This window comes from Podarcis liolepis, assembly GCF_965112155.1.
Source record: "Podarcis liolepis genome assembly, chromosome: 1".
NCBI lineage: Eukaryota > Metazoa > Chordata > Lepidosauria > Squamata > Lacertidae > Podarcis > Podarcis liolepis.
This window is the reverse complement of record NC_139554.1, coordinates 112,971,362-112,987,293: the sequence shown is the minus strand read 5'-3', so window position 1 is coordinate 112,987,293 and position 15,932 is coordinate 112,971,362. Positions and strand designations below refer to the sequence as shown.

Genomic DNA, 15,932 nt, shown 5'->3' with positions numbered 1-15,932 from the left:
GCGTTTTGGTTCCTGAAATTCATTCCGATTGTGCAGATGAAATATAACAGATAGAATTCTACAGGACGGGGTATTAGTGTGTGAAAACGGTCAAGATTCAAGGATCCCCAGGCATGCACCTCCAGGTGGTAGAGATGTCAGGTGCCAACCTGGCGCCCACGCATCTTCACTTGGTCGCAAGTGGCCAACAGCCAGCTGCAAAATGTGCCTGGCGCCTGGCTAATTTCGAACACTGTTCCGAGGGCCGCATGGACCGGGCCAGAAGCAAAGTTGGGAAGAACAAGGAATATACTTGTTACCTTTACACAGCAGGCTAGTTTCTTCCCACACACCTCTCAGTGTCCATTCCAGACAAATGAAAGTAAACTTAAGTACAATGGTACCTCGGGTTAAGAACTTAATTCGTTCTGGAGGTCCGTTCTTAACCTGAAACTGTTCTTAACCTGAAGCACCACTTTAGCTAATGGGGCCTCCTGCTGTCGCTGTGCCGCTGATGCACGATTTCTGTTCTCATCCTGAAGCAAAGTTCTTAACCCAAAGTAATATTTCTGGGTTAGCAGAGTCTGTAACCTGAGGCGTATGTAACCTGAAGCGTCTGTAACCCGAGGTACCGCTGTACAGTCATACCTCGGGTTGAATGTGCTTCAGGTTGAGCTCTTTTGGGTTGCGCTCCGCGGTAACTCGGAAGTAATGGAGTGCGTTACTTCCAAGTTTCGCCGCTCGCGCATGCGCAGACACTCAAAATGACATCACGTGCATGTGCGGAAGCGGCAAAACATGACCCGCACACGCAGATGTTCCATTCAGGATGTGAACGGGGCTCCGGAGTGGATCCTGTTCACATCCCGAGGTACCACTGTATAGTCAAAAACACTGATGTATGAATCTGTGTCAGTGAAGGAGGGGGAGTCTTTGTGAGGGGGAGTTGTGAGGGTTCAGATAGAGAGGCAGAAAAGCTGAGGTTTTCCATCTCTGCATCACACACACGCCGGCAGCCAAGTCCCAGTTTTTGTTGTTTAGATGAAGAGTAGCTTTGGGAGACTGAAACACGGCCAGCTGAATTGCATCATGATTTCAGCATCCTTTTTCAGTCCCGCCGCGCCTTGGTTTGAAAAGTGCCATCTAGTTTTTGAGAGCTCCAGAACACTTCCCTCCGAAAGCATGTGTCTTTTTAATACGTCATGGCTCAATTATCACATTCAATTTGGACTGCCAAAATAGCCATATATATTGTCTAGCGAGCGACAGGCTGGGCCTTTTTATCTGTGCCTGGCTGCCTGCCAGCTGCTTAATTGAAGCTCTGTGTTTGCTGTGTGTCAGATCTTACAGTGGTCTATTACGCCCAGCTAAAACAATATTTTGAAAATGTTTCAAATGCAAACCAACCCTGCGCCTAAGAATTTTATGTTGTCTTGCCGAATTGTCTCCTGCTGCAGTTGTAGCACTTGGTCATTTAGTGTAGGTTATTTTGGGGTGTTGTGTTTTTTTGGGGGGGGGAGGGGGAAGTTGTTGCCTATGGGGATAAACAGGATCCGGTCCTCTTGCATTCATCTTGGAAAATTACTGCAATTCCACCACCTTGCCACCCCTCAAAGTCGAAATGATTAAAGCGGTTCCCTCTGCCTGTAATTTCTCATTTGAAGAATGCTTTTTACACTTGCGCTCCACCCAACCGGTCTTGCTTTGCATTGTGGAAAGCAGCGAATGCCTCTGGAGGGACCCGCCTTCCCATAGACCCTGCTCTGCTGAGTCCCACATGTCGACTTGTGTCATAGTTACACTCCATTAATTGTGGTTCCGTTTGACTGAACTTCACAAGCGTTGTGGAAATGCTACCACTTCTCTTCCAGCCTCTGCATTCTTGGCTGCTTGATAAATGTGGGCATGTTGCGTTTTGGGGGAGCCCCAGCTTAATAGCCCCCATCCATCTGCAGCCGCACGTGGCAAGGCAGTTTGCATGATTTAGAAGTCCCCGGACGAAAAGATGGGGAAGCACGTTGCCCTCCTGTTGCAATGGCAGATGGCCACATCCTACATGCCACAGCTATTCCCTGTGATGCATTTGTTACCGTTGAGTGCTGACAAATGAGGGCCTTATCCGTTAAACCGCAGGGGGGTCGAAAAGGGGAGAGATAAAGGGTGTTATGTGTGCTGCAAAGGGGAAAAAAGCAAAATGTTGACACTAATAAGAAAGTGAAGTGCAAAAGGCAGCCACAGATCCTTCTGCCCATCGCAGTGCAGTTGGGCATCCAATTTGCTAGCTACCTATTGCCCAAGATTTCAAATACAGTAGGAGAAATGTGTATTGGCAACTCGGGGCTGGATTAAGAGGCCCTAAACACTTAAAAGATTTTGGTGCCCCTCTATATATCTAATTCAAAATATAAACAACAATAAACCGTGGAATAGAACTGTTTTGATTCGATTTCTAGATGGGGAACCAGTGGCCCCACATAAGCTGTTGGACTTTAAGTCCCATCAGTACCATCCATCATGGCCAGTGGTCAGGGATGATGGGAAATGTAGTCCAGGAAAATCTAGAGCAGGGATTCCCAAACTTGGGTCTGCAGCTGTTTTGGGACTACAACTCCCTTCATCCCTAGCTAGCAAGACCAGTGGTCAGGGATGATGGGAACTGTAGCCCAAAAGCAGTGTTTGGGAAACACTGAAGAAGGCCACAGGTTAGGCACCCCTGTGGTTTGAATGGTGCAGTGGATGGCAGCTGAATAAAACACCCATTAGCATATTCAGAGTTAAATTGGCCCATGGAAAAGCATTAAGTTTTCCCGTTTACAAATTTGGCTTTGGCCAAATGGAAACTCTGAATTCCCAATTTTTTTTTCACAGGGAGGAAGCAGTGCTGGTTGATTTATATTTTTGGAGGGGTGTGCGTTTCCACTGGCAGTTAATTAAAACTAGCCTGTGGCCCCGGTGTTTGACCAAATGGGCAAGGAGATTAACCTGAATGTCTCTCCCCTGGGACCCACATCAGCTCTTTGGAAGATGAGAGTCTATATAAAGCCGTGCAAATTTGCCATGGGCATGATAACTACAATTTCTTCACAGAGCGTGTATAAATACTTAGAACTTGTCCTTTGGAACCATTTCTGCCAGGAACTTTGTATATTTCTTTCCTTCCCTTTCCCTTCCAAGTGTGTTTTATGTCTGCTAGGAATATGTTTGACTGCCTGTTGAGTAGTTAAGGCCATAAAGAAACTTTGTGTTGGATTTTGAAAATGCTGTATTTTATTCCCTTTTTTCCTATTAAGGGGAGAATGAAAATATATATAAACACACATATATGTACACACTTTTATATATCCCATTGGGAGGATATATTTCCTGTTGAAATTCATTTTTTAGATGCATGTATATGTATGTATATACACACACATATATATGCACTGTTTTATAAACATGTACACACTCCACTCAGCAGGGAACAATAACAAATCCCTCAGAAACTATAGAAAGTTAATGTGAGATTATGCCTGCAAACATGCCCCCTTCATCACGAAGAAGAGGATGGAGGGGTTTTAAGCATTTTTACGCATAAACTCCACTTCCCATTTAAATGCTCCACACAAGTTGGGGCAGCAGGATGACTTGGGGACTCATTCCTGCATATAAGCGACATAACTCTGGGGTCCTGTGCAGGCTAGCTCATTCTAGGGTGGAGAACCTTTTTTAAAAGTGGAATTGAAGCAGGACTTTGAGGGGGGGAAATGGCAGCAAACAGACACAAAAATGGTAATTGAAAATGTGTGTCTGATATTTAGCCTCTGAATAAGCACTTCTTATGTGCTAAAAAATCCAAAGGGGTGAACCTTTAGCGCCACAATAATGAAGACATTAATGAATCTATGTTTACAAATTGCACTGTTATTCTATCTGCACTAGAAATATTGTAAGGAAGGATGCACTATTTCAGATATTCGGGGACTGAGCCATTTAGGGCTTTTAAACACTTAAGCTTTTTTAAAAAAACCCAAAACAAAACAGGAGTTATATGTGTTCTAAAGAAAACCGCGGCCAGAATTCTGGCAGCTGAATTTTGGACAAGTTGAAGTTTCTGAGTCATCTTCAAGGGTAGTCCCATGTCAAGCACATTGCAATAATTCAGTCTGGAAGCTACCAGAGCATGGGATTCTGTGGCCAAGCCATCTTTGTCCCCAAAGTACCATAATAGATGAACCAGCCAGCACTAGAAAAAGACTTCAGGTCTGTCAACCTGAATCTCCAGGGACAAAATTGAAACAAGCAGCACTCCCCAAGTTGTGAACCTGCTCTTTCCAGGGAGATGGGAGTTCCCAACAGGACACAGGCCATCTTTACACCTTCTGGATGTGAGAACTTGGAGCACATAATGCCCCTGTCTTTTTAGGATTCAGATTCAGGGTTTTTTTTTAATCTACATCCAGCTTATCACAGCCTGCAGGCACCAAACTATTAACCCCTGAACTACCTCTCCTGTTTCAGATGGAGCTGGGTGGCATCTGCATGTTGATGACACTTCACTCCAGATCTCCTGATGACAGTTCCCAGGAGCTTCACATGTTAAATAGGATGGAGGACAAGCTGGAACCCTGTGGGACACCATCAGACAATTCCAATGGTGTTAAGCAGTAGACTTCCATAACTACTTTCTTGAAGTGGCCCTGGAGGGAGGAGTGAAACAGCTGAAGCACAAGGCTGCCTACCTTCACCTCTTTGAGATGCTCCAGGAGGATGCTGTGGTCAACGGTATCAGCAAAAAACATTCATTTCATTGTAGGGAACAAATAGCTGAATTTTCACCTTCATAGTGGACTGACTGCTTTTCATACTCATTCAGCACTTGATACTAAAGTCCCATGATTTTCTTCTTTTTTGTTTGCAGGTCACCCTTTAATGGAACTGTAAAACTAAAGTGTAGACAGCAGTTTCTTTTTTGTCGCCTGAAGGGCTTAAAAGTTGAGAAGGGTAGTAACTCAGATGTCAGAAACTCCTGAGGAAAGGAGAAGGAAGAGTGGGCAGCGCTGTTAGCCTTGTGTAAGTAATGCAGCCGTTAGCAGCGAGGGAAGTTGAAAGGCTCAGATTGTGACCCTTTTCATTCATTATTGCTGTAAAAAAAGGAAATAAATGCCTCCCACACATGGTGTATGAATGTAAAAAAAAATTCTGTGGTCCATGTGCATCTGTTGTTAAATGGTCTTCACACTGTGAATAGTGACAGGCACATATTTTCCATTGTTACATGGTGCCGGCTTAATGCTGACTCCCTGCAAACGATTGTTTGCAAATGGGTTATTCCAGACTCCCTTTGCTTCCTTCCCTTATCTTGCATGGTCCCACCTCCCTTTCCTTATAATAATTTGTTATTTATACCCCACCCATTTGGCTGGGTTTCCCTAGCCACTCTGGGCGGCTCCCAACAGAATCTTAAAAACGCGATAAAACATCAAACATTAAAAACTTCCCTAAACAGGACTGCCTTCAGATGTCTTCTGAAAGTCAGATAGTCGGTTATTTCCTTGACATCTGATGGGATGGCGTTCCACAGGGCAGGCGCCACTACCGAGAAGGCCCTCTGCCTAGTTCCCTGTAATTTCACTTCTCGTAGTGAGGGAACCACCAGAAGGCCCTCGGAGCTGGACCTGTGTCCAAGCTGAACGATGGGGGTGGAGACGCTCCTTCAAGTTTACAGGGCTGAGGCCATTTAAGGTTTAAAGGTCAGCACCAACACTTTGAATTGTGCTTGGAAACGTACTGGGAGCCAATGTAGGTCTTTCAGAACCGGTGTTATATGGTCTCAGTGGCCACTCCCAGTCGCCAGTCTAGCTGCCTCATTCTGGATTAGTTGTAGTTTCCAGGTCACCTTCAAAGGTAACCCCACGTGGAGTGTGTTGCAGTAGTGCTCTATTTTAGCCATGGTTTAGTGTTACACCTGCACCTGTACACCTGTACTTGTTAACACCTGCTCACCAGACACTGCCTTAACAGCGAATGCAGACTCTCTACCCAAAACCCAGGCAGGTTTGTATGTGAGAATGGTGATACGTCAGGAATTATTAGTCATAGTTGTGCTGCCGGGTGCCTGGGAGAATTCCCCTCCCCTAACTTTCCTTCTTTGCTGGCTGTCCGGGGGTGGGTGGGTGAGATACTGCAGCTGACTTGACTTTGACCTTTCTTACAAGCGACCATTTGCCAAGTGACTACTTAAAGGTTCCCTGCATGCAACGGCTTGTCGTCTTGTGCTGTCTTGTCAAGCAGTGAGGAGATTGGGCAGCTGGCGATGGCACCTTGCCTGACCCCTGATATGGGGCAGCTTCCTATGAACCTGATAGCTATATGGCCCCTACTGCTTAAGTTTTCCTCCTTGAGGTGAAATGAGCATTCCTCTGCTTAAGGTGAAGAAAAGAAAAGAAAAGGTGCATTTCCAAAAAGGGAGGCGGAAAATCAAAGCAAAACAGAGAAGACTAGATTACACAGCTATTATTGTCCTTGTTTCAAAGTGGGTCTTTTAAACTCTTTTTTTCTTCTGATAGAAGGGCAGCTCTGTTTCCTCCTCTCTGTTGGAATTGCTTGGCCCAGCCATTATTAGCAGGGTTTGGAAGAAATGAGGCAGCTGGTATCTCTCCTTAGAGACCGAAGGCAACTGAAGGCCACCAGTCCATCTTGGATTACAAGCGGCATAAACACAGCTCTTCCTTCTCTCTCCCCGCTCCCTTGGCTGCCTTGATTCCATTTTTTCTTAAAGAGGAAGGGTAGTTGCACTTGCCATTGCTGCTCTGCAAAAGAAAAGCTCTGGAGGCATGATATATAGGGGTACCTCGGGTTACATACACTTCAGGTTACATACGCTTCAGGTTACAGACTCCGCTAACCCAGAAGTAGTACCTCAGGTTAAGAACTCTGCCTCAGGATGAGAACAGAAATTGTGCTCTGGCAGCGTGGCAGCAGCAGGAGGCCCCATTAGCTAAAGTGGTGCTTCAGGTTAAGAACAGTTTCAGGTTAAGAACGGAACTCTGGAACGAATTAAGTACTTAACCCAAGGTAGCACTGTACATATATTTTAAAGTTTGCAGGGAAATTGAATCAAACAACAACAACAACATTACCTTCAGTTTGATCTTTAATGCCCCCGCATGGCAAGAAATCCCCCCTCCTTTTAGTGTTTGTGTGTTTTTAAACAAAAGGATGGAATTCTGTTCATTGCTAGAACTTGAGGCTCGCTTGTTTTCATTGTTTTTTGGCTTCGTGTTCTGGCTCTGCCGGTGCAGCTTGCCTACCTGTTGTTTCTGCCGGCATTAGAGGACCCAACTAGGCAGTCAGGACTCTGAATTCTTCCCTGCAGGACTTTTTGCTACAGACCGTGAGACCCCCTCGCACTTAAGGCACCACATCATCCCCAAAGGAGAATTGTGTTTCACCCAATGGATAAGAGCAGGTGTGGGGAACCTCAGTCCCAGGGCCAAATGCAGCCCCCTAGACCTTTATATTTGGCCCTCAGGATCCCCCCCAGACCACACCCTTTACCACCCCATCTTCATAGCCTCCCTGAATACTTTTTAAGTGTCCCTATTGCCCTCACCAGTGCCGCCACTGCTGAGCTTATCCTGCTTCTTTTCGAGCCTCTTAACTGAGGCACAGCCTTCAGAACTTACAGTGTTTTTCCGTGTATAAGTTTTTCTTATTATAAGAAAATGTTAAAAACTGGGGGTCATCTTATACATGGATAGTGCAGAGGGGGGACTGGCAATTGGTGGCAGCCGCGAGCAGGAGATTATCAGCAGCGATTGGGTGGGCGATTGGTGGCTGCGGCAAGGCCTGCTTCAATTGGCTGCTGTTGCGGCAATTGGGCAGGCGATTGGCGGCTTTGTCGAGGCGTGCGATTGGCAGCTTTGGTCAGGTGGGTGAGCGATTATCACTATCCCCCCCCAAGCTCAATAACTCTGGGCAATATCCCCCCATTTCCTTAATTTGGAGTCCCCAAAAATAGGGGTTGTCTTATACATGGGGGCGTGTTATACATGGAAAAATACAATAAGCCGCTGCTGAGCAACTTCTCGCACTACTGAGGAACAACCGTGAGCAACCTCAGTTCATCTGTGACTAGACTTGTTATATACTGAAGTTCTCACCCTGGGCCAGCAGGGTGATACTGTAGATAGTTCAGGTCCACATATGCAAATAAGGGATCAAAAGTGACGTTCAGTGATTGGATAGTTGCAGAAAGTTGTTACAATTACGTTGTTCTGGAGCTCTATATAAGCAGGCTGGCTGAACCCTTCAGTTCAGTTCTGTTCTGGCCTTTGAATAAACAAGAGCTGTTTGAAGAATCGCTGTGTCGTCTGATATGTTCACCCACAACTTAACAAGACTGAAAGGGCTTTTAGTAGCTGGGAGTTTTGGGGACTGTTACAATGCATTGGGCCAAAACCTGTAACATAACAACAACTTCCTCCTCCTCCTCCTCCTCCTCCTCTTCTTCTTCTTCTTCTTCTTCTTCTTCTTCTTCTTCCTCTATAATGTATTGTGCCTTTCCCTCACCTCTATTTTTGAATCATGGGTGCTAGGAACAACTAGTAAGTGGAAGGGCAAAATTCATTTGGGGCAAATTCCGCCTGCTCTTCTTGCAATGAGCTTCCTTTGTCCCAAAATCTAAGCATTTTTAGAATGCTCTTCCAAGATGCTTTCTGATAGTACTTGCTGCTTAAATGGACTCAGTACTTTTGGTGCTTCCTTTTCGAAAGTTATGTTCAAAACCAACAGCAAAGTAAAAAGGAGCTTTCTGTGGTTCCTGCTGCCCCCACACCCCGCAGAGATGTGAAAGAGGCAGCGAGAGAAATTGCTTTTTTTGCGGGAGGAATGGGAAGGCTATGGATTTGTGAGAGACTGAGGGGAACCAAGCATGATTGCACAGCGCACCTGTTTTAGCGTCTGTTTTAAATATTTATTACATGCTTGAAATGCTTAAAGATTTGCACTTAAAGCCGCGATCTGATTTAATGTTATGTATAGCTGTGAAGGTATATGAAAAGAAAAGAAAAATCACTGGGCTGGGGTGGGAGTGGGAGATGAGAGAGAGACAAGGGGAGGGGGAAACAGAGCTAGGCATCAAAGAAGTGAAAAGATTGACAAGTGTGAGAGAAAACGGTGACATTTTGACAGTGCAGTCTGTGCATGTCTGCTCAGAAGTAAGTCCCAATGAGTTCCATGGGGCTTATTTCCAGGTGTAAGGTTGCAACTTACTGGTTGTTTTGATCTCTGAAAACAGTTACTTATTTATTGCCCTCTTTTTAGACAAGTATTATCTCCCTAAAGCGGCCCTCCTGGTGAGAGAGAGGCCAGACCAACCATGAGGCAAAATGAGGGAATCGCCTCAGGCGCCAAATTCTGAGGGCATCCTCTGGAGTGAGCCCTGTGGCTGTACTCTTCCTTGGGAGGCCAGAGCTGTTAACAACAACAACAACAACAACAACAACAATTTATAACCCTGCCAACTGACTCCGTAGCTCCAGCCCCTCTGGGAGGCTTCCAACAATTATAAAAGCATAATGAAAAATCAAACATTAAAAACATCACTCAACATGGGCTGCCTTTGGATTTCATCTAAAAGTTGTATAGTTTAACAGTGCAGGCAACAAAATGCTTTGGCCGACTCCTGGTTCTAGGACAAGATAAAACTTGAGTTAACAACATAACTCATATACTGTATCCGTCTATAAAATAGATAAAAGGGAGGGTGGCTGACCAGGAGCGATACAGAACATTAGATGAAATGTGGAAATGTGACTAGTTTACATATGTTTAAAGATGAGGGAATTAATGTCTTATGGAATGGGAAGGAAGGAGTATTCTCTGTACATTGTATACAGTTCACTGAGAAGATGGGTTTAAACATTTATTACGTAGATTTCTTATAGGCTAAGCGAGGAGCGGGCACAGTGGTTTTACGGGGGCATAATTTGTACCCTTTCGCTGCTCAGGAAAGTTAACATGGAACGTTTCAGTGACTGACTATGTGAGGATCTTCAGTGGATGGGAAAAAAAAGGATACATATTGCAGGATTCATAGTCATAGTAGCCATAGTCAGTTAATTTATATAGACCACATTTTACACAAATACTTCTGTGCTCATAAAAATGTCTAAATACAGTAGTAGAATAACAGTACAGAATAAAAAGTAGGAAGAGCACTGCAACCTCACACTATACCCACCCCTTCAACAATTAACAGTTCATTTAACATACACCAAAAACCTAAGGGAGCACAAAACTCACCAATAGGTCAAGTAAAAATATATTCAGGTTTGTAGCTGTTGTGGGTTTCATTACAGGCTTGCCACGTTTATGTCAGTATCTTAGTGGTACTTAACTCTGCGATTGACTGTGACCCTTTGCCGTTACAGTTGTGAACTGGCTTAGTATCCATGTAAGCACGCAGACATTATTAAACAGAAATTTCGCAACTGGCTCCCTTGATACGATTCTGTAGTGCAAAAAGATGTTGGCTGTGTGGTCAGATATTTTGGGCGATGCTCCTAGGCAGCATAAAGGCTCTGTTTAGATGCAAACCAATGTGGTTTAATATTTATTACAACCAACTAGCATGTTGCTTGTTTAGGAAACACGTGAATGACAAAATGGGGAAACTGATTTAGGGCAGCAACTTGAGTTAGTCCTTTTCTCCTTTTAACTTGGGGTCTTCAATCATGACGGAATTAAATCACTCCACCCTGCTGGAGAGTTTATTTAGCTGGTACTGAAACGGACAATGAGACTTGCTTCTTTGCTTGAAAGAACAGTAAATTAACCTGATGATATTGCTATATCTACTCAGCCTGAGATATTTTAAAATGTCATTGAGCCTGGAAACACATCTGTTAAACCACACTGAATCTGAACATCAATTGTTGTCTAAGGCTGCAACCCTGAACTCTCTTTTTTCCATGGCAGTAAATCTCACTGATTGAAGTGGGACTTGCTTCTGAATAAATGTACGACATTACACTGAAAATTGCTTTTAGTTAAGGCTGAGCTGAAAGCTCTCCCCTTTGGCATCAAAATTTGGTGGGTGCAGTAAAAAGGGGTCATTATTGGGAAGGCAACTTTTTTTTAGGGGGGATAACCAACTCCATGCTTTTACATTTTTGTGCGGAAGAAGGATATCATACTTGTTGACATGGTAGATTTCCACCACAGGAAGAGATGTATGAATTTGGGGGGTGGCGTGGGGAACCTTCATATATGCAGTTTTCCCACACACACTGAAGTGGTACACTCCTAATGGGATTGTACCATGTATTTCCTCCACATCAGGGGCAGAGAAACATTTTCCAGCCTGTGGGCATCCTTCCAGGGATGTGCGAATTGGAAGGGGAAAGCCTTCATATATGCAGTTTTCCCCCACACTCTGAAGTGGTACGCTCCATATGGGGTTGTACCATGTACAGTGGTGCCTCGCAAGACGAAAAGAATCCGTTCTGTGATTCTCTTCGTCTAGCGGTTTTTTCGTCTTGCGAAGCAAGCCCATTGACGGATTAGCGCTATTAGCACTATTAGTGGCTTTTAGCAGCTTATCTGCTGATCGGATCAGCTGATAAGCGGCTTAGCGGCTTAGAAAAAGGGGGGGGGGAAACCCAGCAAGAACTCGCAAGACATTGTCGTCTTGCGAAGCAAGCCCATAGGAGATTCGTTTTGCGAAGCACCTCCAAAACGGAAAACTCTTTCGTCTAGCGAGTTTTCCGTCTTGCGAGGCATTCGTCTTGCGGGGCACCACTGTATTTTCTACACATCAGGGGTGAGGAACACTTTTACAGCCTGGAGGCCAGTGGGTGGGGCCAAAGGCCAAAGTGGGTGGAGCAACAGAGCGTATACCTCTTGCCTTTGAGTAGGCTACCTTCCAGCCACTGGAACCAACTCCAGGGGGCTGTGGGTGCTTTGACACCCACAATTATTTATTTGTGGGGGCTGGGCCACCCGCAAAGTCCACGGGCAAAGTTGAAGCCCTTCGTTGTGGGCACCCACAATCTTAGGCACGAGATGGCACCTGTGCTTCCAGCCATTCAAAGCTGGAGGCTTCTGTACACAAACATACAGTCACCTCCACCTTGATGAAGAAGAGTTTAGCACAGTTTTAAGACTAGAAGAGCACACATAACTGGGATGGTGAGGGTGTGACCTGGGAGTTGGGAGTCATTGTTTGAGGGGGCTTCAGAGGGCCAAACAAAAAGCTGGGAGGGCTGCCTTCAGTCTCTGGCCTGGAGCCTCTCCACCCCTGCGCTACATTTTTATAAAAGCTGTCGTTGGTATCCAGGTACAGTGGTACCTCAGGTTAAGAACTTAATTTGTTCTGGAGGTCCGTACTTAACCTGAAACTGTTCTTAACCTGAAGCACCACTTTAGCTAATGGGGCCACCCGCTGCCACCACGCCACGCCGCCGGAGCAGGATTTCTGTTCTCATCCTGAAGCAAAGTTCTTAACCTGAAGCACTATTTCTGGGTTAGCAGAGTCTGTAACCTGAAGCATATGTAACCTGAAGCGTATGTAACCTGAGGTACCACTGTAGTCCAAAACAGGAAATACACATGCTCCGAGTTTCTTGTCCAAGGAATGCTGTAGTTGAAGCCAGGGATGTGCAGGTATTCGCCTCCCCCAGCATCTGTTGTGTCACCTTAACTGTTGTCACTCTGCTCCTGCACCCTGTGCATTGGCGCAGCAACCTCAATCGATGTGACAGAGTGGATGACAGAACGGCAGACTTGGTCATGGTCATCTCTTGCCAGAGGCAGACCTCCATAGTTCACTCTGAGCTCCAAAGGCAAACAGAACAGACACTTCTCATGTGGGAAGCTCCATGGCGTTTGGTAATGTAGAATAACAATAATAATAATAATTATTATTATTATTCTGAGGGACTTCGGATCTGGTGTGTGCACAGATCTGCTCGTCAAGGGAAAGGATACTCTAGGCCTTTGGCAAGGAGGGTGCCCAGCCCCACACGTCCCCTCCCTCCAACCTCTCACTCGAAATGAGTTTGAGAGATGGTAAGAATCAACAAGAGGATTTTTGAAACCACAGGGCATTTGAGAGGAGACCTTCTCTCCCCTCCGACGCTGGGGTTTTCTTTCACATGTGCTAAGGTTTAGAGCAGATAAGAAGCAGCAAGTGTATCTGTTTATCTACATCTATATCTGTTTCTTAAATTCTCTTCCAGGCATTCAGTGGAGAGGTTGCAAATGCAATCAGAAGCTGCCTTTATACTAGGGAATGTCAATATTTGTGAATTCTTGGAAATTTGCTTCCTTTGTTTATTATTTTAGGGTTGTTTTTTTAAATTTGGATTTGTAAAGAGCCATTCATGTGGTCACCTATGGTGTTTAAAAATCACCTGCAGGTGACCAGACTGGAAAGCGTTTGCAATCTGAAAGGTACTTTGCTTGCTTATCTGTCTGCTTTTCAGTCTCTCATTCATGTAAGCATTATGGAGAACAATAACCACTTCTTTAAAGTGGAGTTTGGTGGTCTTTTGGACATGTGCTCATACACATCCTTGCAGTTTAGTTGTTTATCTGGCAAGCTGCAGTTAGTGCTTTTAGTTTAAGTGTGTTGAAAAGTTTCATTATATTTTCCAAAGGCTTTGGCATCACGTTTGCAGGAAAAAAACCTGTTTTTAAAAGTGATGATTAACACGGCTGTTAGTTAAATCCCATTTATGAAGTGGGTTAGATGGTTAGAACGGTTTATTTCCTGCATGTTGTTTTCATTTCCCTTCTTTATGACATTGCTGAGTAAGGGTAATAAGAGATCTTCAGGGAGGAGCACAACGAAGAGCAAAATTCATTTCTCTCACTTTTTTTATTGCCTTGTAATTTAAATCGGTTGGCACACTTTTCCTCAGAGGCAATAAAACATCTCTATTGCTCTTCTAAGGGCGAGTTAGCTGTTCTGCTTCTTCTTCTTCACCTGCTTCCATCCAGCATTATTCTTAAATTCTAATTGTCCTCTTCCCAGAAACTTAGACTCACAGGCTTGTTTATGTAAGGATAACCATTCTGAGTAGGTAAGAGATGTTGGAGCAGAGACACCTCTTTGTTGAACTACACTTTCTCTGAGCTTTGAAATCAGAATTGCAGACTTGGAAAGGACCACAAGCGTTCATCTAGTCCAACCCCCTGCAATGCAGGAATCATTTTGCGCAATGTAGGTTTCGAACCCACAACCCTGTGATTAAGAGTCTCACGAAACCTCAGAGCTACCGTAGCCTCTTGCGTGTGGCCAGACCCCCAGAACCCTCTTCAAGCTGTAGTGTAACAGAGATGTAAAGAATTACCCTTCCTCAGAAATTATGGCCACGGAGTGAGCTGGGAGCAGAGGTAGTCTTGCTCCAGCATCTGGATGCACAGAGCAAAGTCTGCAGCAGGAAAGGCTTCGTGCATATAGCTGTACACAAGAAGAATACACAGTTTGGGCTGCGTGCATGGACACCAGAGAGCCTGTCTGAGGGGGGCACTGCCATGGGCTGATCAGTGGCCTCCAGACCATCTGCTGCTTCCCCATTCTCATTTTTGTGACATGACCACCGGCACCCACCGCTCCTTCCCTCTGCCCCACTTCCTGCTCTCCCCTGACCCCTTCTCTCTCTCTCTTCATTGCTCCCATAGCAGCAGTAGTGTTGATGGGTTTGCCTGCTACTTGGCCAGTGGCGTAGCGTGGTGGGCAGAGGGACGGTGGTCCCGGGGCACAGAATTCTGAGGGGGGCGTAACCAGGAATAACGCCCACTCACCCTGCCCCTGAGACAGCTGAGCCAAGAGGTTTCTAACACAGACAAGCAGTAGGAAGCCTCTGGACTGACCAAGCATTGCATAAAAACTTGCGAGTCCAGCCCTTGCTTGGGAACAGAGAATACTTCTTTGCATTTTGCTATTTCATCCAAATTGTCCCATATCCAGCAGCTATGCTCATAGAGAGGCTGAATATTCCCCTCTAATACTGATCCAAATAATACACCCCTCCTAGAAAAAACATGTATGATTTTTTTAATTAAAAAAATCAAAAGGTATGTACAGAAAGACGCTCAGAATTGTCTTGTTGGATTAGCCCAATTCCTATCTCACCAGCGATTTTCCTTGCAGCACCATAAGAGCATGGGTATCTCTGCCTTAAAGGTAAAGGGACCCCTGACCATTAGGTCCAGTCGTGGCCGACTCTGGGGTTGCGGCGCTCATCTCGCTTTATTGGCCGAGGGAGCCGGCGTACAACTTCCGGGTCATGTGGCCAGCAAGACTAGGCCGCTTCTGGCAAAACCAGAGCAGTGCACGGAAACGCCGTTTACCTTCCCACCAGAGTGGTACCTATTTATCTACTTGCTCTTTGACGTGCTTTCGAACTGCTAGGTTGGCAGGAGCAGGGACCAAGCAACAGGAGCTCACCCCGTTACTGGGATTCGAACCGCCGACCTTCTGATCAGCAAGTCCTAGGCTCTGTGGTTTAACCCACAGCGCCACCCATGTCTCTGCCTTATACAGGTACAATTAGCTCAGCATTGTTGACATTGACTAGCAGTGGCTCTCTAGGATTTCAGACCAGAATTCACCACCAGCCCTGCCTGGGGATGCAGTCTTCTGCATGAAAAGCCAGAGCTCTACTGTTGAGCTTTGGCCCTTTCCCCAGATGGCTTTGGAAGCTCATAGTGGTGCACAAAGGCACCACTTTCCTTCCCTCAACTCTGCAGTCCTGTCATCCATAGGTGCCAACTCTGTGAGACTGAGGACACCTCAGCCCCACAAACTATATTGGGACGGGGCTCCCCAATCTGGAGGGACTGGGCCTCGTCAGGCCTTCCCGTAGCTGTGGCAGGGCCCCATATGCTGCGGGCCTTGTGGCCCCCTCCTGCCACATGGCATCACAAGTGTGTGCCGTGTGTGTGACATCACACACGTGCGA

The 15,932-nt window shown here is 45.6% G+C and overlaps 1 protein-coding gene and 1 long non-coding RNA gene across 5 annotated transcripts in view; one reads left to right on the top strand and one right to left on the bottom strand.

Moving 5' to 3' along the window:
* The window catches only part of UBE2E3 (ubiquitin conjugating enzyme E2 E3), a 106,953-nt gene that overhangs the window by 37,492 nt on the left and 53,529 nt on the right, over positions 1-15,932 (top strand). Inside the window, exon 4 of one of the 4 annotated variants that reach the window (XM_083497394.1) lies at positions 4,880-5,133. The exons of the other annotated variants lie outside the window; for them this stretch is intronic. Coding sequence (XP_083353520.1) covers positions 4,880-4,991 — 112 coding nt within the window. The 3' untranslated portion in view covers positions 4,992-5,133. Of the gene's footprint in view, positions 1-4,879; positions 5,134-15,932 lie in introns of those variants that run through there. 4 annotated transcript variants of the gene reach the window in all.
* LOC310704414 lies at positions 6,350-11,049 on the bottom strand. The gene is made up of 2 exons (XR_014524773.1): positions 8,112-11,049; positions 6,350-6,861 (listed from the first exon to the last, which is right to left on the bottom strand). It is a non-coding gene; the product is annotated as an uncharacterized lncRNA (long non-coding RNA).